The 26,093-nt window shown below is 37.6% G+C and overlaps 1 protein-coding gene across 1 annotated transcript in view; it reads left to right on the top strand.

Annotated features, from left to right (window-relative positions):
* Positions 1–26,093, top strand: part of LOC129398107 (uncharacterized) — a 234,844-nt gene that overhangs the window by 86,805 nt on the left and 121,946 nt on the right. Inside the window, exon 3 of the mRNA XM_063605096.1 lies at positions 12,667–12,770. Within this exon, the coding sequence (XP_063461166.1) occupies positions 12,667–12,770 (104 nt within the window). The remainder of the gene's footprint in view (positions 1–12,666; positions 12,771–26,093) is intronic.

Here is a 26,093-nt window from a genome sequence, read left to right as displayed (position 1 = left end):
AACTTGATAACCTTTTTTTACTGGTCAGACTTTCATTAAATGTGCTTATATATCTTATTATATTCTTCTACGGGGCTGGAGGACATTCTGTGCAATCTCAGTATGCATTTATATAATTAGACAAATCCCTGGCATTCTTGGAGAACCTCACTATAACAGGTTGAATTTGAATTAAAAAATTAGTACAAGAGGACCTTTAATGAACAAAAATATGGAATGAGATCCACCAGTTAATGAGTGCTGTGGATATTCCCCAATAATAATGGTACAATAATAATATCACATGTACACAGTTAATGTCATTCTTAAAATAAATTTCTGTTTTATGCTACTGAAGCTGAAAATAGAACTGAGCTCACTTGTCCACCTATAAGATGACCCACTGTCATATTCCTATGAGAGAGAGACTCAGGAGAGTCATATCACAACCTGCCATTTTAACTTAGCCTAAAGTGTGGTGATCTAATTTGTAGTGTGGTTATTAATTATGAACTGATTTGAGGTGTGTTATGTCACACACATAAGGAAACTTACTGTTATAAGTATGGTGAGTGGTTGGGAGAGGTACGTATTTTATATTCATGAACACATCAACATTCCCAAGACTATATGGAGGTAGGCAGTCTACATAGATGCCATAAGAAATGGATGACTAATATTGTAAGACTGAACCTAGAAAGATATTCTGAAGTTGGCACTTCAAGATGCTTTTGGAACAGGCCAATAATTATATATGCCTATGGAGAAATTTCAACAAAAGTGGAATTTTAGAGATATCAAAATGAAGATATTTTCCTTGGTGTCAACAAACTTTTCTAACCTGGATAACTGATCTCCAAGAGCTTGGATTTAGAATTATAATCAATAAGGGACCTTCACAGATTGGTTATGGGGCCATGCTATTTAAAATACTACCATGTTCTGCTCTTTAAATAAAGAGATCATGATTGTGTCTGAGTAGTCGCAAAGAATGCCTGCTGAATTGCTGTGGGAAGTAATCGCACTGGATTGTATTGCCCTGTCTAGCTCGCCTTCTCTCTTTCTGTGATAGTGAGTGACACTTTCTCTGGTAGTGAGTGGCACATATTTACAAGATGGCAGTTTGAGCTTTTAGTGTTAAATTTAGAAATACCAGGCTCTAATGCACTGAGTTAGCATATCAGCTCAGGAACTAACTAATTACTATATATTCAAATTTGACACATATTTTTTTATGTGTAAAAATCTAGGCTGGGCACAGTGGCTCATGGCTGCAATCCCAGCACTTTGGGAGGCCGAAGTGGGTGGATCACCTGAGGTCAGGAGCTCAAGAACAGCCTGGCCAACATGGTGAAACCCTGTCTCTACTAAAAATACAAAAATTAGCTGGGCGTGGTGGCACATGCCTGTAATCCCAGCTACATGGGAGGTTGAGGCACAAGAATTGCTTGAACCCAGGAGGTGGAGGCTGCAGTGAGCTTATATGGCACCACTGTGCTCCAGCCTGGGCGACAGAGCAAAAGTCCATCTCAAAAAAAAAAAAAAAAAAATCTAGTTAATCAAACCTAGTAGGCATTTATCACTTTGCTTACGGCTCTTCCCTGGCATTTTTCAAAGTAATATGAAGGCACAAAAAGTGAACTTTTGCTTTAAACATTTTCCTGTGCTATGTAGCATATATCTTATTTATTTTAATGCCCTGAAATTTAGAAAGGTCATTTCAACAGTGAGTAGAAGAGGTTCTTTCCATTTTTTTTCCATCATTGGCATTCAAATATTCTTAGTGCTCCTGTAAAAACAGTGAACAAAAACTTCTCTTCCCTCCTTTGATTATTTTCTCTAATTCCTGGCAACTTTTGGTGAACCACATGGCCTGTGTCTGAGGCAAGTTGTTGTGTTTTTTTTAACAGACATTTTAAGTGTCAGTGTCAGAAGTCCTGCAATATACAATGCTTTTCTTATGTCACACCATTAAATGAACTAGGCAGCAAATAAAGTTTTTTAAAATGAAGTTTCTATTATTATTTGTAGCAGATCATGGCTTTAATAAAACTTTTAGGTTTGGATTTTTATAGGCTGACATTCTGAATAATTGAACTGTGGCAGTTCAAGTTTTCTGCCAAAATGTGTCAGGATGAGCTAGAAAGAATGCCACAGATGTTGAACTTGATGTTTTCTCTCCTTTGACAAGTTTAGTGTCAGTCCTGCCTTGGCTTCAACAGTGACTTTATTTTATATCCCTGTAACTATGGAAACCAATGTAGGTGAAGGGGAGTTACAGTTATGGAGTAATTCAGATATCTTTGACCATGGCCATTCTCAGGATAATACTCATAAGGTCATAGAATTTAAAAAATGCAGATGGTTTCAGAGATGATTAAATCTCTTATGTTTTTTAGTTTGTGGAAACTGATTCCTGGAGGTTAAACTGAGCTTCTACTGCAGCCTGCTAATGGTTGTTTACCTCATCTCAGCAGTTAATGAAAGATTTGATCAGTGCATGGGTCAAAATCTGGTTGTATTACCTAGGAAGTTCAGGCCCTGTTCTCCCTCCTGGTTTTTGTGGTATACCATCTCTGTGTAGTAGGCTCATTCCTCCCTCCCCTCTTCCATCTTGTTGAAGTCAAAGAAAATATAGAGACAAATCTCTAAATGTAAAACATTTTATTTGGGAAGACAGAATTGCAATTTGGGGCATACATACACACAGACCAGGTTGTCTTTGGTATGTCTGAAGAACAAATAGAAGGTTGGAGGTTTTATAAAAAAGAGAATGTTATGTATTGTTTTGTAAGAAAGTTCATGAACACGAATAAAGTTTTGGGGGCTAGCAAGCTCTGACTGGTGAGTGACAGCTGTGGGTAAAACTAGTCTTAGAGTTGTAGCAGTTGTTTCAGTAGCCATTAGACAAAACTGATTTGAGGTTGCAGCAGGCAGTTTCAGCAGCCAGGCTTGTGGAGAAATACATTCTTGGAGCAATGTTCTGTGCCCTGAGTGCTTCCCTGCGGCCTGGCCCCTGGCATCTCAACTCTGTTTTAGTTGTATAGGACAAGAATGACCCCATTTGTATGATCAACTTTCACAGTCTCTTCTCTGATACAGATACAGGCCGATCTTCAGTCTATCCTTAATGAAAAGTCTTACAAACAGAGCATTTTTCTTAAGCCTTCCATGTACCCATGTCCACACCATAAAAGCCTCATTATGATCTGCACCATTATTTTATTCTGTCTTTCCTTCTTTAGAAGTGTGTTAAGAATGGAGAAGAGAAGAAAAAGAAGGGAAGAAATTCTGTCTCATTACAACTGTCCATCTTGAGGGAATGCATTTCTCCTTCCTCTGTTTCTTCCCATCTGAGTAAAACCTCTCCACACTCCAGCACTGTGGACACTCTAGCTTATTTCCTTCTATTCCATGTAAACTGGACCGGCACAGGCCAACAGTTACTCTTTGACTGTCAAATCCAACAGACACTTTTCCAGGCCTTTTTTGACTTGACTTTCTGCACATTGACATATTTTGTAATTTCCTCCTTGAAATTACTACTCCTTTGGCTTTTGTAACAAGACTGAATATCTCCTCATCTTTCTACTCCTTAAGTATGTTTCTGCGCTACCTGCATCCTTCCCAAGACAGTGCCATTGATTAGGAGCCAGGATAATGTAGTGTCTAAATGCTTAGGTACTGGAGCCAGATTGCCTGTGCTTGAGCCCTCCAGCTGTACCACTTGGGTCAGTTACTTAATTTTTCAGTGGCTCAGTTTTGTCATCTGAAAAAAGGGGATCTTACTAGTACTCTCTCATAGTGTTGCAGTACTAAGAATAATGCCTGGCAAATGGTAAATGTTTTGTAAGTCTTACATACACAGACACACAAACAGACACACAAACAGACACACACACACAAACAGAGAGAGAGAGAGAGAAGCACAATACTTTGTTTAAAAACATTTGAATGTCTGTGGTTGCCCTGCTGGAACTCCTGAAGAAGCTCTTAAGACCCATGCTCAAGAGACGTAGGAAACATAACTCACATACACATTTCTTTTTCATTCCTAATTTTGAAGTCTGATATTGGGTTTGGCTACTTTTCAGTAACCTTCCCATTCAAACATTTGTGGCCAGATAAACTAGAGAGCCCCTGGTCTCTGTCTTCATCATGGCTCCTGGGTTTGTATCAACCCTGCCTTGGCTGCTTGCTCACATTTTCCCATTGAATGTCAAGCTAGCTTTCTCTGCCTTTCCATTCCCCCCTATATTTAGAACTTCAAACCCACTATACTAAATCTAACCTTAAATAAATATGATGGGATAAAAGTGCCTACAACCTTTTCCCACTCTTGCAGAAATGGAGAGAGCAAGGGAGATGTTTATCACAATTATCATAACAAATTATTAGGAGTTGAAGACCAGTGATACTTGCAGGAGGGTGGTATTGGTGGTGGCAGCATGGGGGCTGTGCATGCAGGTGCTTGGACCTCCAGCTTCATGACAGGAGGGAGGAGTGATATTCTTATGGTGATATCTAGCCAGGGTAGGTGATTCCCAGATGAATAAAAAATGTTCTCCAGAGTGTTTAAATCAAGGACTGTTATGGTATGTGAGGGTAGTGTCAGAAGCGGGGGGTAAACAGAAAGGAAGAAAGAGTTTTAACAAAGTTTTGCTTTGGTCTACACATACCCTTCACAGTGTTCAAGAAATGTATATAAAGAACTTGAGTTAATTTTAAAATGACATTTTACTGTTGCACTATATTTTCTCATTATACTGCTGAGACTGAACCATGTGGTTCTTGGCTTAAAAAAAGCCAGTATCTTCTCTAAGTATGAGACAATCATTCATTACCAAACCACACTCCTCTGTTTAAAATCATAGCTCAAGATCTCCTCTCTGCTTTGAAATTTAATTGTCAACAATCCTCCCATCCCTGACTCACCCTGGCCTTTAAGCAATTATCGAAGACAATTTATCTACTCTAGGCTCATATTGTGCTATCCTGCTTCTCATAGAGTAATTCATTCATTAATACAGCAATCTTAGACATTGTTGTTTACACCACTTAGAAATTCTAAACTTCAGACAGATCAACGAGACAGAAAGTTAATAAGGATACCCAGGAATTGAACTCAGCTCTGCACCAAGCAGACCTAATAGACATCTACAGAACTCTCCACCCCAAATCAACAGAATATACATTTTTTTCAGCACCACACCTATTCCAAAATTGACCACATAGTTGGAAGTAAAGCTCTCCTCAGCAAATGTAAAAGACCAGAAATTATAACAAACTGTCTCTCAGACCACAGTGCAATCAAACTAGAACTCAGGATTAAGAAACTCACTCAAAACCACTCAACTACATGGAAACTGAACAACCTGCTCCTGAATAACTACTGGGTACATAACGAAATGAAGGCAGAAATAAACATGTTCTTTGAAACCAACAAGAACAAAGACACAACATACCAGAATCTCTGGGACACATTCAAAGCAGTGTGTAGAGGGAAATTTATAGCACTAAATGCCCACAAGAGAAATCAGGAAAGTTCCAAAATTGACACCCTAACATCACAATTAAAAGAATTAGAAAAGCAAGAGCAAACACATTCAAAAGCTAGCAGAAGGCAAGAAATAACTAAAATCAGAGCAGAACTGAAGGAAATAGAGACACAAAAAACCCTTAAAAAAATTAATGAATCCAAGAGCTGGTTTTTTGAAAGGATCAACAAGATTGATAGACTGCTAGCGAGACTAATAAAGAAAAAAAGAGAGAAGAATCAAATAGACTCAATAAAAAATGATAAAGGGGATATCACCACCAATCCCACAGAAATACAAACTACCATCAGAGAATACTACAAACACCTCTACTCAAATAAACTAGAAAATCTAGAGGAAATGGATAAATTCCTCGACACATATAGTCTCCCAAGACTAAACCAGGAAGAAGTTGAATCTCTGATTAGACCAATAACAGGCTCTGAAATTGTGGCAATAATCAATAGCTTACCAACAAAAAAGAGTCCAGGACCAGATGGATTCACAGCCGAATTCTACCAGAGGTACAAGGAGGAACTGGTACCATTCCTTCTGAAACTATTCCAATCAATAGAAAAAGAGGGAATCCTCCCTAACTCATTTTATGAGGCCAGCATCATCCTGATACCAAAGCCGGGCACAGACACAACCAAAAAAGAGAATTTTAGACCAATATCCTTGATGAACATTGATGCAAAAATCCTTAATAAAATACTGGCAAACCAAATCCGGCAGCACATCAAAAAGCTTATCCACCATGATCAAGTGGGCTTCATCCCTGGGATGCAAGGCTGGTTCAATATACACAAATCAATAAATGTAATCCAGCATATAAACAGAACCAAAGACAAAAACCACATGATTATCTCAATAGATGCAGAAAAGGCCTTTGACAAAATTCAACAACCTTCATGCTAAAAACTCTCAATAAATTAGGTATTGATGGGATGTATCTCAAAATAATAAGACCTATGTATGACAAACCCACAGCCAATATCATACTGAATGGGCAAAAACTGGAAGCATTCCCTTTGAAAACTGGCACAAGACAGGGATGCCCTCTCTCACCACTCCTATTCAACATAGTGTTGGAAGTTCTGGCCTGGGCAATTAGGCAGGAGAAGGAAATAAAGGGTATTCAATTAGGAAAAGAGGAAGTCAAATTGTCCCTGTTTGCAGACGACATGATTGTATATCTAGAAAACCCCATTGTCTCAGCCCAAAATCTCCTTAAGCCAATAAGCAACTTCAGCAAAGTCTCAGGATACAAAATCAATGTACAAAAATCACAAGCATTCTTATACACCAATAACAGACAAACAGAGAGCCAAATCACGAGTGAACTCCCATAAACGATTGCTTCAAAGATAGTAAAATACTTAGGAATCCAACTTACAAGGGATGTGAAGGACCTCTTCAAGGAGAACTACAAACCACTGCTCAATGAAATAAAAGAGGATACAAACAAATGGAAGAACATTCCATGCTCATGAGTAGGAAGAATCAATATCGTGTAAATGGCCATACTGCCCAAGGTAATTTATAGATTAAATGCCATCCCCATCAAGCTACCAATGACTTTCTTCACAGAATTGGAAAAAACTACTTTCAAGTTCATGTGGAACCAAAACAGAGCCTGCATCGCCAAGTCAATCCTAAGCCAAAAGAACAAAGCTGAAGGCATCACGCTACCTGACTTCAAACTATACTACAAGGCTACAGTAACCAAAACAGCGTGGTACTGGTACCAAAACAGAGATATAGATCAATGGAACAGAACAGAGCCCTCAGAAATAACGCCACATATCTACAACTATCTGATCTTTGACAAACCTGAGAAAAACAAGCAATGGGGAAAGAATTCCCTATTTAATAAATGGTGCTGGGAAAACTGGCTAACCATATGTAGAAAGCTGAAACTGGATCCCTTCCTTACACCTTATACAAAAATTAATTCAAGATGGATTAAAGACTTAAACATTAGACCTAAAACCATAAAAACCCTAGAAGAAAACCTAGGCATTACCATTAGGGACATAGGCATAGGCAAGGACTTCATGTCTAAAACTCCAAAAGCAATGGCAACAAAAGCCAAAATTGACAAATGGGATCTAATTAAACTAAAGAGCTTCTGCACAGCAAAAGAAACTACCATCAGAGTGAACAGGCAACCTACAAAATGGGAGAAAATTTTCGCAACCTACTCATCTGACAAAGGGCTAATATCCAGAATCTACAATGAACTCCAACAAATTTACAAGAAAAAAACAAAGAACCCCATCAAAAAGTGGGCAAAGGATATGAACAGACACTTATGCAGCCAAAAAACACATGAAAAAATGCCCACCATCACTGGCCATCAGAGAAATGCAAATCAAAACCACAATGAGATACCATCTCACACCAGTTAGAATGGCAATCATTAAAAAGTCAGGAAACAACAGGTGCTGGAGAGGATGTGGAGAAATAGGAACACTTTTACACTGTTGGTGGGACTGGAAACTCGTTCAACCATTGTGGAAGTCAGTGTGGCGATACCTCAGGGATCTAGAACTAGAAATACCATTTGACCCAGCCATCCCATAACTGGGTATATACCCAAAGGACTATAAATCATGCTGCTATAAAGACACATGCACACGTATGTTTATTGTGGCACTATTCACAATAGCGAAGACTTGGAACCAACCCAAATGTCCAACAATGATAGACTGGATTAAGAAAATGTGGCACATATACACCATGGAATACTATGCAGCCATAAAAAATGATGAGTTCATGTCCTTTGTAGGGACGTGGATGAAATTGGAAATCATCATTCTCAGTAAACTATTGCAAGGACAAAAAACCAAACACCGCATGTTCTCACTCATAGATGGGAATTGAACAATGAGAACATATGGACACAGGAAGGGGAACATCACACTCTGGGGCCTGTTGTCCGGTGGGGGGAGGGGGGAGGGATAGCATTAGGAGATATACCTAATGCTAAATGATGAGTTAATGGGTGCAGCACACCAGTGTGGCACATGTATACATATGTAACTAACCTGCACATTGTGCACATGTACCCTAAAACTTAAAGTATAATAATAATAAAAAAAAGAAAAAAAAAAGAAATTTTAAACTTCTAATGAATAAAAAAATTTGGTATACTTTTTGCCTCTCTGCACACTTAATGCCATTTATTTTTTGAGGTATGTTTCAAAAATATTGTCTACTTCAAAAAAACCCTTTGTGTAGTAAAGAAGGAAGGTATTCAGTTGATTTTACAGGTGAGAAACTGAGGCTCAGTGATGTGATAGGAGTTACCCAAGGTCTTGTGGCTGATTAGTGGTGATAATATTCTGTTTTTTGAGTCTAATGAGCAGCTTTACTCAGCTGTATCATGGGAGGTTAAATCAGGCTTTGTGGGGTTGTCTCTCCTCATTTAATACTGAGAGGACATGAAAGAAACAAAAGAAAAAGAAAACTCTGAGCACATTACGTTTCTGTGAGTGAATGGTGTTTGGATATTATTTTAGAATCTCTGGAGACAGAACCAGATTGCTGCTTGTTCATTACTTTCATATCAGATTATACAGAGGGCAAATCATAGGTGACTTCTCAGTATTTCACAAAGTATCTCAGTGTGTGTGTGCAAGGGGCAGAATTATTATATATGATAGAGGGGGCATAAATCATATAAAAATTGTGGGGGATTTTAATATTTTAGGTTTCTAAAGAGATAGATATCAAGTTTTTGGGTTTGTGGAAATGTTGATGCTAAGAAATTGATGCTGACACTTCAATTATGAAAACTAGGATTTTAATGGGAATTTGGAAATTTACAGTTTTAACACAATCCATAGATCAGCAGTACAGTAGTACAGAAAACTGGCTCTCCAGAATGATTATTGCAGTTTTGATGATACTTTGATGATCTATTGGGCTTAATTGAACACCTCTGTGCTTAGCCTCAGAATCACAGTGCAATGATGAACTGGGCTAATTAATGATAAGTATACTGGTTATATCAGTAATAAATATTTGAATCACGTGACACAATGAGGACCTAACTTCACTTGTTACTGAATGAGTAACTTAGTTGTTATGCCTGCCTTGATGATTTAATTTCAGCAAATAAAGCTTTTTTTTAGATAATGTGAGGGCTTGCAAGGGTAAATGGCACAAAATTGCTGTCTGTCCTCTAGGACCTCACTATTTAATGAGAGAACAGAACTCAAACAAAATTCCTTAAAACAAAAGACCCTGGCTGTTGTGTTGAAATAGCTGTATAGGCAAAATGAATTAGCATCATGTATATACGGTCTAATCCTTTGTCTATGTATTCAACTATGTGGACAACAATTTCTGTGATGTTCTGTAATGACAGGATGATACTGGAAGTCTGTACAGCTCTAGAGAGGGCATGGTGGGAAGGATGATGAGTTATTTCTGGGCATAAGTGGGGATTAACGAGGAAAATAATAGTCTTTGGAGAGGAGTGAGTTACGATGGTGTAAGAGGAGGTTACCAGTAGGAGAGACATTTTGGATACAGGGAATGCCAAGTGCCTTTGAGGTGATACCCACCTTAATTGGTGCCTAAAGATCAATCAACGTCATTTTACAGTTAGAGTTTCGTCAGGAAACATAGTCTTGATTCAATTTCTCAGCTTTCTACAATGGTAGAAGCAAAATCATTTCACTCTCATTCCAATGTGGAAACAGAGTCACAAAGGTAAGAAGAGTTGAAATAATGTTCAGGGTAACACCTAGATAAGACACAACTTTGGGACCACTGTTGCATTCTTTTCATTTTGATTGCTTTATCAGTGCTGAAGGTTTTGATAAATATGAGGTATGAGGTGTGACATTAAGTCAGAGAACTGACTTTTATGAATGTTTGGTACCCCCATTTCAGAGTCAAACCTTTATTTGAAACTGCACTCTTTCTTTCTTCTTATTGCAATCTTTTACATGCTGTAATCTTTTCTGGAAATAATCATTAAGTGGCATAGCAAATCACTATCACTTGTTCTTATTTTTTCTGAAAAGATATACTTCTTTTATAAAAGAAAAGATAAGAGCTGCTAAAATATTTGTAATCCAAAAATGTGGTCCCGTTAGATTTTTAAAAGTATTTAAAAATTTTTTTAATTTTGTGGGTACATAGTAGGTGTATATATTTATATGATGCCTGAGATGTTTTAATATAGGCATGTAATGTGAAATAAGCACATTATGGAGAATGGGGTATCCAGCCCCTCAAGCATTTAGCCATAGAGTTACAAACAATCCAATTACACTCTAAGTTATTTCAAAATGTATAATAAAGTTATTGACTATAGTCATGTTAGATTTTTTTGAAGCAGAGAGTTGATTCTGAGTTTGGAAATGTAAGCCGTAACAAAGAAAAAGATGCATAAATGATAAATCATAATAATTATCAGTTATTGAAAAAATCTTCAGCCTTACCTCCATTTTTTTAAGAGAGAGATGTTAAAGGAATGCATTTATTATTCAGCCTTTCTTATTATCTTTAACATGATTAGTTATATATAGCATTTATTGAGTGCTTACTCTGTGCCCCCCCCCCAAACAAATCTCTGAGGTAGGTGCTATTCTTGTACTCATTTTACAGTTGAGGAAACTGAGACCCAGAGATGTTAAGCAACACGCCCAACGTCATTTAGCTAGTATGTGAAAGAATTGACATCTGAACCCATATTGTCCAGCACGTGTTTTCTGAACTGCTGTTTTATGGCTGTCTTCTCTTTAAACCTGCAACTTTTCATTAAGGGGTTCTCCCTGGTGAAATTTCCAGTCAACAGTCAACTTTTTTTTCTGTGAGATATACGTGTGTATGTTGTGTGTGTGTGTGTGTGTTTATTTGTGCATACTTTGTATGTGTAGACCATCTATGCCAGTTTCCACAAGCAACCACTGTATCAGTCAAGATTAGATAGGCCATGGCAGTAGTGATAAACAGCCCCCAAATTGCAATGGCTTAACACAACGTAAGTTTATGCAAAACTCTTTTGTCCATTCTGCATATCAGTGTGGGCAGTCAGAGCTATGTGGGGATGGGAGACTGGGGGAAGCGACTCTTCTCTGCACGGTCTTACAGGGGCCCAGGGTAATGGAGGCTCTGCCATGTTGTAGCTGACCATCTGGAATGTGTAGATTCCTCAGTCTATATGTTAGGAGAGGAGAGCCAAGAATCACATGCTGGTTTTTAAGTGCCTCCTCCTGCAGTGACAAAAGCACTTCTGCTTGTAACATCTCATCCAGAGCTAGTCGTGTGGCTCCACCTAACTGCAAGGGGGTGGGAAATGTAGGGAAGCAAAGAATGCCTGATGAGCAGCAAGTATCTCTGCCATAGCTGTTCTCAGTATGAACTTCCTTAAAAGTTTTAAATAACAGAAAGCTATTGGATAATATGAATGTCACACATTAAGCCAGGAGAAAATGTGCATTAGATATTCAGAATTTCTGGGTGACTTCAGCTTGTCCAACCTCTTCACTTCATCTGCTCCCCCTGTTGTGGTGTTCCTTTTTCTTGGGGGTGGGGAGGGGTGGTATGCAAGTCTGTGGGTTATACTTGCTTCTAGATTTTCTCCCCTCCCACCTTTGGGACTCCACTGGATATGTAAAATCTTAGAATGACTGAGATTCCCTTTCAGCTTTGCCACCACCCAGCCATCCGTCTCTTCCCACTGAGATTTGGTGCTGCCCTGCAGAAGCCTGACTATTAGAGCAAAGTTCTTGCCTTTGTGTCAAATTTCCTGGATATATACAACAAAGCTCTCTTCCAAACTGGCAGAAGGAAGAAGGAATATGATTTTTTTCATTGCATTTCCCTCTTGATTATGTGTGTTGACATCACAGTGGGGTTCAGGAGATGCTACCCCAAAATGTAGCTGAGCAGTTTAGCAGCTTAGCCTCAAATCATATTTTAAATTTTTTCCCCCTTTCCTCCTTTCCCCCCAGTTTCAAGACGTAGCTCTGAGATAAAGTACAAATGTGTTTTACAGCCTCAAAATGTTTTCTTTTCTCCACTCCCTTCCCTTTGGCACTTTATGCTCCCATACCTTATATGCATTTATTTATGTAGATGTTTATTAAGCATACACCATTCTCACTTATCTGGTCATATTTTTCCTTAGAATCTTCAGGGATTGGATCCTGATACAGACCAGATATTCTGGAATTCTCTCTCCAACAAAAGATTACTTCAAGGCCAGAACACACTCCCAGCTAGAGATCCAAGGTAAGATTAATTGAGATTAATTTGTAACCTGGTTGGGCCCATGGTGGTGTTGGCCCCTTCATCAGATGGGCCCCTTCACCAGATGGGGACAATCATTCAAGATGAGCCGTCAGAGCAAATCATGCCACCTGGGACCTCCTCGCTCCCCCAACCCCTGCCTCTTCTGCACCCCAAACCCTCTCTTTAAAAACTCCTGCATTCCTTCCCCAAGTTAAAGGTGAATTTTTTTTTGCCTACTCTTCCTCTTGCTAGCAAAATAAAGTTTTGCTTTCTTTCTATCACATCTTGTTATTATTTTGGCTTCTTTCTACAAGCAGTGAGCAGCCAGACTCTTTTGCCAGTTATAAAAATATAGCACCTGGGCATATGAATTATTTTAAGCCGAAGGGATTTACAGAAGAAGGAAGAGCTCTCTGACTTTCCTCTTCCATTTTCCTCTAAAGCAGGTCATAAGACCCTCATGTGAGAGATGCCCACCCTATACCTGGAAGAAAACAGCATCTTTATCTTGGAAGATGAAGGGATACAGTGAGGAATCTGAACAAACAGACCTTGCTAAATTTCCTCCTGTTTATTACACTTACCTCATGTTCTTTGCCCTATTATAGTTCTCTGCAACTATACGCTCTTCATCAAACCTACTATAAAAAAACATATGGGTTTAAGTGTTTCTTTGGGTCTTCATTTCCTATGAAGACTCCTGTGTCACAAACGGTGACCTTTGGTTCTTAGCCTGGTTCTTGGTGGCTTCTGCAGCATCAGAATGATAGGCTTTTACATAGGCCTAAGGGTAGGGCTTATTGGTGCTTTAAACCAAACTTGTGTGGGAAGATGGATGAATTTGAGAGACTGAGGGAGACCTTGTACATGAGGCAGCCTTAAACTTTAAGGAGTAAGAAGAAAATCCTCTTTTCCAAGATACTTTCCTCCCCTCCACACACTGTCAGTAGTAGACGTAATTGCTTAGTCATAGCAACAGAAATTCCACTAATTAGGGATTCACTTATGTTAACAAGCACCCTTTTTAAGATGCAATTAGGATTTAGGATGGCAATTACTAATTAACAATTCATGCAAATTTTCTTAATCAGATAGCTTTTCTTCTTAACACCTAGCTGAGATTGGTCTCTAGGAAGGAAATGGAAGGAAAATTTGGAACTTGGTGGTGTCAGGGTTAGGAGTAGGTGGAGGTCAGAGACAGAAGAAAAGGTAATTAAAAATATTTTTTTTCCAATTATTAAAACCCTTAGTACAATTCAGTGGAGTGCTTAAGAGCACAGGTCTGGAGCCAGACTACTCTTGATAGATGCATGGCTCTGGGCATGTTGCTTCATCCCCATATACCTCAATAATAGGACAATAATGCAAATACATCAGCGGGTTTGATTAAAATTAAATGAGTTAATACATATAAAGATTTTAGTACATAGAAATATTAGCTCTTTTGAATAATTTAGAAAATACAAAACAAAATAAGAATTTCTCCGATTCATAGCACGTCTCCAGATTATCGTACCTGTAAAGGACCACTGTTCACATTTTGCCCTATTTCTATTCAGTATGTTTACATATCATATACAAGTACACATATAAATTGAGATCATACTGTCATTACATCTTAGGGTTTTGATTTATTTTCAGGTAATATTAGCTATGAGTGTTATAGAACTGAACCAGGGTCTGCTTGCCTGGCACAGTAAGACCAAATGTCCATACCGAGGTTTGCAGCGGTAGAAAGGAAGGTGTTTATTTGCAGGGCTCCAAGCAAAGAGGTTCAGGCAGCTGGTGTTTAAATCCTGACCCCACTCCTCTCCATGGCTTGCAGGTAAGGGTTTTTAAAGGCAAGGGTAAATTTCAGGAAAGGAGGAATTATAGGCAAAATCATAAATCAATATAAGGAGGTTACACATTGGTTTTGGCCTAAAAGCGTGGGATATCTTGAAGTGAGGGCTTACAGGTCATAGGTATATTCAAAGATTTTCTGATTTGCCATTGGTTAATGAAGAGAAGCTTTGCTTGAAAATTTGGGGTCAGCAGAAAAGAATGTTAGCTCTGGTTCATGAATGTGACTTTCTTCAGGCTCCTCAGGAAGAAACTGAGAACAAAGAATGATGGTCAGAGTTCAGTCCCCAGTTCCCTTTTATCTGAGGTCTACTGTGGGGACGAGTTGTTTGTTGGGGATCTGGGTTCCTGAAAAAAAAACTCAGAGACATATGTGAAGATGTTATCTTTAGTCTCTATTGGGGAACCAAACATCTTGTGATTCTAGCTTCCTTGGCTATTGTTTTAGGTTACTATTTTACCTTCATGCTTATCAAGTTGCTTAACTTCTCAAGGCTAGCTAGGTACCTGCAATTTCTCTTGAAAGAGCTCAATATTTCCCCGTATTTCCATGCTTGGGAGGCCTGCAGGCCACTGAGAGGGAAGTCTCTGCTGTGTCTCACAAGCACTTTGGAGAAGGCTTCGTGGAGGAGGTGGGCTAGTAAATGCATGTGCATTTCCACAGTCAGATTTGAAAGGAGTTTGCAGGTTAGGAGAATGGTGTAAACAAAAACATAAGGCAGGAAGCCCAGGAAGGAAAAGAGACACTCAGGTGGGTACAGGAGGGCTCAGGAGGTGGGGAGGATAAAGGAGAACTTGGGTCTGATTATGGAGGAACAAGAGCACTTGCTGTTTAGACAGTAATAGTGGGTTAGATTGGCGGTGGGTTTAGGAAGACCAGTTAGGAGTCAATTGCAATAATGCAAGGCAGCAGGGGTGAAGGACTGAAATAGGGACTGCACGATTTCTGTTGGAATAAATAGGAAGCCGTGGGTATGAGAGGCAGTGTAGAGAAATAATTGACACAATGTACTGACTGATTAGATAAGGGTTTGTTAGAGGAAAAGGGAAGAGATAGAGATTCTAGAGAATTCTAGAGGCTCTGAGAATTATAGAAAGTATGATTGGGAGAGTGTTGCACTATTCAGGGAGAGAAGAATAGAGGAGGAGAGGCAGCTGGGCTGTAATAAATTCAAACTAGAAAATGATGGTGATGATAATAATAATAATAATAATAATAGTGGCAGTTTATCTGTTAAACACTGAGTATGACTTTAGCATTATACTAAGCATTTTATATGTATTATCTCATTTAATCCTCATAACCTTTTTATTGTCTATAATATATAGATATAATATATGAGCTGTATTACTTTAAAGAGGAATTAACTTCTCCAAGCCATATATTCTCATCTGTAAGTACAAATTCTCATCTATAAATACACATTCTCATCTGTAAATACAAACTTATAGATGAGAAAATATGGCTCAGAGAAGTTAATTCCTCTTTAAAGTAATACAGCTTATAAAAAAGTAGGGTCAGATTTTGAGGTGTCTTCTGTCTGCTAGTGAACCCAATGTCTTAATCACATGTGTTGAGTCTGAGGAGTGGTATATGTGGTATATGTGTCACCATGTCCAAAACAGATGGAAATTTGGATCTGGAGCTTAGGAGAGAAGCCAAGACAAACTAAAGATTTTGAAATGATCAGTACAAATAGGATAATTAAAGTACAAATCCGTGTGATTATGTATAATGAGAAAATACACATAATCTAAAAATGCAACTGTAAGAAAAATCAGTAACTAGGGGGTGAGGAAATGGAAAGGAAAAACTTTAAAAAGAGTCAGAATGTCAAGGAAGAATTAGCGTTAAGATAGTTCAAAGAGTTAACCATAAGGATAATATCTAGGAGGATGTGATCAACAATGTTAGGCTGCCAAGAGGTCCTGTAGGTTGTCGATTAAGAAAATTAATTAGATAGTAATTAGGAGTGCATTAAAGATCTCTGAGACAAGACTTTTAGAAGATTAATGAAAGAGGTAAATAGGAATCATATTACAGGGTTAACAGCACGTGGCTAAGAAGTTCAGGAAATGAGTGTACATAACTCTTTTAAGGGCTTGATGTCAAGGAATATGTAACATGGAACGTTAACTCAAAGGGGGAATAAAATGGAGGTACATTTTTTATTTTGCTTTTTTGTTTGCTTCTAATTTATTTTGTTTTCTTAGGGATAAGGAAGACTTCCATCTGATGGGAAGGGAATGTGTGAAGATAAAGGAGAAAAGGAAGAGAGGGTATATAGAAATAAATGGAACCCCCAGTGGAAGAGTCCACTTTGGAAAAGAAGAAATTCCCACTCTCTTCTGAGAAGGAGAGATGAGGAGAAGACAGGTAGGGGAGGGGAGATATTACCATAGAAGAAACTGTAGGAGGCGAGGTCATTGGTAAGGGTAGTGAAGGCAAGCATAAAACAGATGTTAATAGAGTGGAAAATATTCTGAATAATCATGTAGAGAAAATGGACTCAAGTTAGGAATTTAAAAAAATATGCAGGAGCTTTGATGCTTACCTTATTTAACGAGAGAAGCTCATATGCCAACCTCAAACCAGATTTAAAATTGGATCAATGTGCTATACAAATTCTTTAGTTATATAAACCTAATAGTTGAAGGCATCTTCTTCTTTTTTTTTTTTTTTTTTTTTTTTTGAGACGGAGTCTCGCTCTGTCGCCCAGGCTGGAGTGCAGTGGCGCGATCTCGGCTCACTGCAAGCTCCGCCTCCCGGGTTCACGCCATTCTCCTGCCTCAGCCTCCCGAGTAGCTGGGACTACAGGCGCCCGCTACCACGCCCGGCTAATTTTTTGTATTTTTAGTAGAGACGGGGTTTCACCGTGTTAGCCAGGATGGTCTCGATCTCCTGACCTCGTGATCCGCCCGCCTCGGCCTCCCAAAGTGTGAAGGCATCTTCTTCTATTGCAGCAGAAATAAAAAATATAAATCTTTATATAACTTATGTGTTGAGTTCTCCTTTAAATTCTTGCTTGGATGAAGGGTACAGAGAGAACTGTGGCTTCTATGTCTAACTCAGGAAGTGATCATAAAGATTCCTTCCATTTGTATCGGGCTTTATTGTTTAGAAAATATGATAACTCATGTTATCTTACATTCCAAAAGGCCTGGAAGGAAGAAAAATCTTCTTGAGTATAAATCACACTGGAAAAATATTTTCAGAGAAGGGAAAGAGTCTCTCATGCTGTATAACTGCCATTTCCAGAAAGCATAGAAAAGAGGGCCGGGTGTGGTAGCTCAAGCCTGTAATCTCAGCACTTTGGGAGGCTGAGGTGGGTGGATCACCTGAGGTCAGGAGTTCAAGACCAGCCTGGTCAACATGGTGAAACCCCATCTCTATTAAAAATATAAAAGTTAGCCAGGCATGGTGGCAGGTCCCTGTAATCCCAGCTACTAGGAAGGCTGAGGCAGGAGAATCTTTTGAACCTGGGAGATGGAGGTTGCAGTGAGCCGAGATCACGCCACTGCACTCCAGCCTGGGCGACAGAGTAAGACCTTGTTTAGAAAAAAGAAAAGAAAAGAAAAGATGAATCCTCAAGGGCAGCTCAGAGTTCTTCTAAGTCCTTGTTAAAGAAGCCTGTTCCAGGTTAGGCACATGTTCTTGGGATTTGATATTTTGCCAGTGGAAATAATATTTCTTTCTCTTTGGATTTATGTAGGATGCCCAGAATGCTGGGAGCTTCTTGAAATCTCAATTAGGGCTTTTACATAGTATACCAATAACAATTTCTTACACAGCTTTGAGCTCTTTCCGGGAATGGGGATGAGGTTTTGCATATAAAGCCAAATTTTTGTGTAAGCACTTTGAATCATCTGGTTGACATTTAGGCTATTGATCCTTGCTATCAGAATCACTAGCCACAGAGTTCTGAAGGATTGGCTTTGGCCTTGACACTCTTATCAAAAACTGAGCAAACAGCACTGTAGAGGGCTCTTTAGGGCCTTATACACTGGTTTCTAATTCTCCTCTTTCACATTTGTAACTTAGGAATGTGGCTTGTTGGTTTCCTTATTTAGAAGGTTTGTTTATAATAATCACTTTAAGTTTTGTATCCTTTACAGTTTTATATATTCTATTTTTCTCTTAGTGAATTCCTATGAAGTATGCAGGGAAGGGCAATGCTATTTTTTTCAACAGAAAAATAACCCTGTAGTGAAGATGATTTGCTCAGGGTCTCACAGCTAGTCACCAGGGAAGCCAGGATTTGAACCCCCCATCCTCTCAGACCTGCTTTTAACCTGACATTTTGATGCCTGTGCAAGTCATGGGCCTTGATTCTAGAGTAATAATGGAAAGGAATTATATTTATGTCAAATAGAATAAGATGCAATTTCCATTTTAATGTCTAAAATCGTTGAATATTGGCAATATCATGTAGTTCTACTTAATATAGATAGCCAAGTACTGTGGGGAAATAGTGTAGATTTTAGAGTCTGACTAGCCTAAGCTAGAATCCCAGCTGTACCTCATGTCAGAATTGAATTACTTCTATATTGTTTAACTTTTCTAAGCCTTTGTTTAACCTTCCTAAGCCTTTGTTTCCTCATTTTTAAAAATGGTTGAGAATGGTACTTCCTTTAAAGGTCCTTATGAAGAGCACACAGTGCCATGTCTGCAAAAAACCTATCTCAGTATATCAGTATATTATGCATAGTAAGTTATAAATAGAACACAGCAGATATTATTGCCAATAAGGGATTAACAAATACCAAATTGGAAAATAAAAGGAGCATTTTAATTGTTTGTTGTATGTTTAATATTGTATTTTTAGATAAGAAATAATTTGTCATTCTTTTTAAATGCTGAATACTATTTTTTAGTACTGAGTGCTATTTTTTAATTTGTAGATTATTTGGCTATGTGTGGGAGAAGAAGGGCATTACTGATGATTTCTATGTTCTGTCTCTTACACATATTTTCTTTTTTTGTATAATAAATAAGAAGTGTTTTTATAGTGGATATGAAGCTATAAGATAAAAATTGGTTTAAGCATTAAATGATAAAATATTAAGAATTTAAAAAAGGAACAACTTTCTAAAAAAGTCGATAGCCTCTGGCTGAAAAGGAGAGTTTGATATTTAAAGTAAAAATCCACGTATGTCTTCCATCTGCTCATGTGCATTCTGTCAGTCATTTATACATTTATTCATTCATTCAACAAATAATATTTAAGTGCCACCATGTTTCAGGAACTTTGAGGAGATTAGAAAAAGATGGAATTCTTAATTCATAATGGGTTATTGATGACATCTTTTCCTCAGAATAATGAAATGCCAGGAAGATGCACCCTTCTTGGGCAGTCAGATATGTATACTTTATATGCATATTTGAGCTCACTGAAAAAGAATAGGAAATAGAAACTCAGCTTCAGGAAAATAATAGATTATTTCTATCATACATTCAATGGCTACTGGAAGACTAACTTATAAAGATATAGGTGGTATATTTGCCATTGAAAAAAATCTTACAAAAAATGCTAATAGGTACTAACTGTCATTAAAACACTGAACGTTACTATTAAAGAAACTAATAAGCAAGGGAATTCATACAAGGAAAAAATAAAATTACAGGTTTAATGAAAAGAATGTTTACCCTAGGACAGAGAAACCCATAACCAAAATTTGAGAAATCTTTGAAATGATAAACAGCCATTGACCTGTTATGGGTTCTGCACTGTGCTTGCCCAAAGAGTTTATTTTACTTTTTCTTTTCATGCTGTAGGTCAGAGTAAAACATTTTCTCATTCAATGTTTTAAGTTTTGGTTAAATGGCATTGGCATTTATTGATTTTTAAAATATTATGATTAGAAAAAATAGAATTTTTTCAGATGGTATCTGCAACATAATTGGCAGCTGAATTTGAATTCTGCTTCTGTCCTAATTGGTCGTATAATCTTAGGCAGGTCACTGGACAATTCTGAGCTTCAGTTTTCTCATCTATTAATTAGGCAGAATGGTTTCTAAGATACAGGATGGTTGTGAGGATGAGTGTTACGAGATAGAGAATATGTCTAGGATGGTATCTAGGACACAGAAGAGACTCAAATGTTATCCCTTTCATTCAAAAAATATTTGATGCATGAAATGTGTGGTTTTCAAAAAATTGCTGCTATTTTAGTTCTACTTTTAATTATTTCTTAGAATCTTTTTTTTCCTCCTTGGAAATATGTAACCGAGTTTACATAAAAGTAAAATAGGTAATAAGATTTAATTCTTTAATTTTGTTTTTTCCAGCTGTTGTTTTAGAAAAATGTTCATTTTTTAAAAAAGATATGTGATCTTGGATGTTTGCTAACATTTTTTCATGACACAGGGAGACATCAATACTAACTTATCCTTCATTCAATATTTATTAAGTACCTACTATGCACCAGGCATGATTCTGAGACTGTGTACACAATGGTGGATGAGACAGACATGGTCTCTGCTCTCATGAAGTATGAGAAGTGACATAAAGTAAAAAGACAGGATGTTGTGATAGAGAATAATAGGGAAGTACAACTCTGGATTGGGTGGACAGGGAACTCCTCCCTGAGGAGGAGACATGTCAGTTAAGATGGAAGGAATAAGAAACAGCCAGCCGTGAGAGAGTGATTTAGAGTAGTAAGCCAAATGCCCTAAGGTCAGAAAGATGTGTACGAGGAAATGATAAAGGTCAGTGTGGCTGGAGCACAGGAAGGTTGGAAAGAGTAGTGTGAAACAGCAAAAGACTGGCCCTGGAACTAATCATGCAGGGCCTTGTAGATCACGGCAAAGAGGATGGCTTTTCCTTTAAGCATGGGAAAGCTATTGATAGAAAGTCAAAATTATAAAAGATCTGTCCCCTGTGATGTGATTTAGAAACATGAGTTAGGGATGATCACAGCTTGGACTAGGTTGGTGACATTCTCTGTGAGATGCACAGAGAAGCAAGTAGAAGAGTCATCTGTTTTGAAGATAAAAAGTATAGGCTTTTTCTTTTTTTTTTCCTAGCATGGAATGACTATCAGAGCTAAAGGAGATAGATGAATTCAGAATGACTTTGCAAGCTTCTGGCTTGAAAAATTGGATAGTTCTTGGTATCATTTGCTAAAATGGGGGAAAACTGAAGAAGGAGTAGGATGATTATATTTTGTTTTTGGTGAGGGAAGATTAAAAGTTCTGTGTGGAGCATGTTAAGTTGGAAATACCTGTGAGACATTCAAGTAGAGATAGCAAGTTGGCAACTAGTTCAAAACACACCATTCACTTGCTCAAACCCTCTATTGGTTTTGTATCCTGGTTAGAATAAAATCTAAAGTTCTTATAATGGCTGACAAGTCTTGTTTTGGCCTCTGCTCTCAGATTCCATCTGCCTGCTTTCTTTCCCTCATTCACTCTGCTTCAGGTACATTTGTCTTCTTACTCATCATGGAAACTCACCATGCTATTCGTGTTCCAGAACATTTGAGCTCACTGTTCCTTGTGCTAGATAGCCTCTTTCCATGATCTTTGCTTGGCCCTTATGGTTTACTCCATGCAGGTCTCTGATCAAATATTACTTCCTCAGAAATTCCTCCCTGATCACTCAACTAGAATGGCTTCTACCTTCAACTTCAACACTCTCTCCCCATATCCTGCTTAATTTTTTCCCCCAGCAATGAATGCTTCCAACATATATGAATATTTTAGTTTATTTTGTTTATGATCTGATTGCCCACTTAAAAATAAGCCCCATGAAGGCAAGGACTTTGTCAATTCTCCATTATATCTCCAGTACCCAAGATAATACCTAGTATATTGTGGACACCCAATAATTGAATAAATATTAACGGAATGAATGATTATGATAGAGTGCATAGGAATGGTTGCAACTAGAATGTACATTTGGGATACAAGTAGATGGTGTGTAAAGCTCCAGTGATAGCTAGGATGATCCAGGGAGAGTGTGTATTATAAGTAGAAGTGGGCCAAAACTTAGTGCTGACAGACTCCCAGTTAGAGGTTGGATTGAGGAAGTGAGGGAGGTCCAAAGCCAATAGAGACTGAAGGGTGACAATCAAAGAAGACTGGAAGATCTGGGAGGTAAACCAGGGGAGCACAGAGGCATGATTCCAAAAAGAGAGTGCTATAGGATGGTGGAAGCAATCCCTTTTCACTAGATCTTTCTTCAACAAAGTTATTTATTAACCGTCACGTTATTACTTAATTTCTTGGCATAACTAAAACCTAGTCATACATAGACTATTCCTTATACATGGAGATAAAGTATTCAAATAATGAATCTGATATTGTACGTCATAATTACAGTCCTTTTATCAGTCTCTTTTCCTACTACTGTTTACCTAATGAAAAGGTACCTATTTGCCAAATATGTACAAATATCTTTGTTTTTAAACTGCTCCATATGATTATTTTTGTTCCTGCTGTCTGCTTTTTGTCACTGTTTGATATAACCATGTAGTTGTGATGAAAAACTGGATCGAGGGTAGGAAGGGGAAACAGTAAAGTCAAAGTAGCATCAGAATAGTTCATTTAGCTCTTAGAGACAGGCTATTAAAGAAAATGGTGTTGCCATTGATTACTTATGTACTAGTATCCTGAAATTAACAAACACAGTATAGTAAGAGCATAAAATCTGCTCAAAAATAGTGGGATGGATATTAATATTTGACCTACTCAATCAATATAGACTTAATAAGTCAACTTTTCAGCTTGAGTGTTACTTTAAAAAGTCTAACTTTGATGTGATTTTCCAAAACATCATCAAAAAATTAATTTTACTTCAATGTTGGTGTCACCAAATAATTTCCTTCATTTTGAACTACGTCAAGAAGGTTTTTTTAAAAATAGAGCCAAACACACATTTTCATGGTTGATTTTATCTGTCTTCTAATATCCTGACATTTCGTTACTTAGAAATGTATTTGAAGCCACAGTCACCTTGGCCACTGGTAAATGCCTGTTATTTGCTTCTTTCAGAAGAAACTCTCTTTTCAGTTTAGGCACCAAATAGTGTTTCAACACTTTTCTTGGCCATGAAGAAAATACTGCACTCTTTGGCATTATGGCAAATCATATACAATTACAGATTTTGCCTGAAGTTGTTCCTTACTGGTCCAGGCATTGTTTATATTGCATATGAAATAGCTTCAGTAAAGCTGTAAAATTATTTAATATTAACTTTAAGATATCAACAAAATGGTTTCTCTTATAATTATTGTTTCTGATACAGGTAGGACAAAGTGTTCTGAATTTGTACCTTCATATAATTTTAGTTTGAAAATGTAAGGAATAAAGACCTAAAAACCTTGAGTCTTCTTGCTATACATGGAGACTATTCTCTCTCTCTTCCTTTGCTCTTTCCTCTTTATCTTTTTCTCTTTTGTTTCACAAAGATTTAAAGTGACACACAAAGATATTAAAAAGAAAACAAGTTAGAATGAATGTTAGACCAGCAAGACATGTGACACAAAGGAAAAAATAAAGGACAGTAAAACTAAATTAGGAGTGAGATTAAATCCTCAAATTGTAGCTATAAAACCCCAAGTACTTGTTAGAGGTAGGCAGTGGATGCAAAACTAGGGCTTCTAACTGGCAATGTGAGTAAGGAAACACTAGGTTTTTTCATAAGGAGAAATAATCTGGTATCCTAGGTTAATCACCATTATTCCTTACAGGGACAACAGAAAGATTTCTACACTTGGTCCTTAGAGAGAGGAGACTGTGTAGTGCAGTGAACAAAGTTCTCAATAGCATTATCAGCAATTAACATAGGAATTATTCTCATATTGCCTTATAGCATCAAGCCAAAGTACAACTCAGTAAAAGCAATTCAGACCCATGGGGGTCGGGGGTTAGAGGGGTACTTTTAAAGTGGCCAAGGTGAAATGCCCCCTAGTGAACTATTATTTAGATTAGATAATATTTAGATGAATGCTAAACTTTATATCTTTTATGGCAGTGATCTTCAAACTACAGTTTGCATCTGTTAGTGGGTAAAATTATTTCAGAGCGTTGCAACCAACTTAAAAAAATATAATAAACAAGAATAGTTTGAAAAATCAGAGTGTTTTGAGAAATATGTTAATATTTACTTCCATTGTATGTACAGGGTCATGATGCAAAATGTACCTCCCAGTGTGAGTCTATTTAAAGGGTTTGGAACATGCTGCACTAAGGCAATTTTCATAGATTATCTTCTTTGCCCGATTTTGGGGAAGGTATTGCTTGGGAATAACTCAGATTATATCCCTTTGCAAGCACCTTGAGAGCTGCAATTCTGAGTTCAATTATCAGTTAGGGCCCAGAGAGATGGGAATGGAGAGAGAAGTATTGAAATGCATTTGGAGAAATGGAGATTACTGATCTACACTGCTATGTGATGGTGAATCAAGACAGCATGCACCAGGGTTCCAGGAGACTTTGTGGAAATGAAAGAAAAACCTATATAATTGAATGCATAGCTCAGTATGGAGCATCTGCTATAACCCAGTTAAAAGTTGGAAGTCATCCATCCAAAATACTAATTTTGGGTCTTTTTGCCAGTGATTTCACTGAAGGTCCGTGATAAGTGATAAGACAACTGCATAACTGTGATAAAGTAACATCATTTACAGCCACAAGATTAACCCTAGAAAAGATTACCCTTTCTTTCCACAAGGCAAGTCTCACTGATGTAAAAATCTATTTTCACTCCTGAGAATTTGATTAGATTTCACCAACCACAATTAGAAAACTCAATCTTTTTCATTCTCACACGCTTCAAAAGTAATTGAGTGTTGAAGTGCTACAATTAGCAAAGCCTCAGAAAATATGACTTCATACATGGTAATTTTACATTCCATTTGCCTCATAATTAAACCCAAGAGAAATCACACAAGGGGATGTTATAACAGCACATGTCTCGTAAGATCTTCTACTTTGAATATATGTATATATACACACATACACACACACATATATATACATATTCAGTTATTGTGAATCATATTTTTCTCTGATCTTGCCTTCTTTACCATCCGTAAGCTCCCTAAGATCAAAAACAATGTTCTGTACTTTTTAAAAGAAAGCAAGTTTACTCAGATATAATCTATGTAGAGTAGAGTTCACCCTGTCGTGTATAGAGTTCTAATGAACTTTGACAAATGTTTGCTGTGTTCTGTAACCACCACTGAAGTCAAAGTACAGAGCTTTTCCATCACCACCAAAGGGTTCCGCATGGCCTTTTGCAGTTATCCTCCTTCCAGGCTCACAGTCCTTGGTAACCACTGATCTGTTTTCGTCCAGTTTTGTCTCTTCCAAAATGTCATTTAAATTGAATCATACAGATGCTACTGACTTATCCATTCACCAGTTGATGGACAGTTTTTTTTTTTTTGGTTTTTAGTGGTAATAACTAAAGCTGATGTAACTATTTATATACAGGTTTTTTTTGTAGAAATATGCCTGGATTTCTCTTGGTTAAA

Source organism: Pan paniscus, chromosome 5, assembly GCF_029289425.2.
Source record: "Pan paniscus chromosome 5, NHGRI_mPanPan1-v2.0_pri, whole genome shotgun sequence".
Classification (NCBI taxonomy): Eukaryota; Metazoa; Chordata; class Mammalia; order Primates; family Hominidae; genus Pan; species Pan paniscus.
The sequence above is the reverse complement of the archived record's forward strand: the minus strand, read 5'-3'. Positions and strand labels throughout refer to the sequence as shown.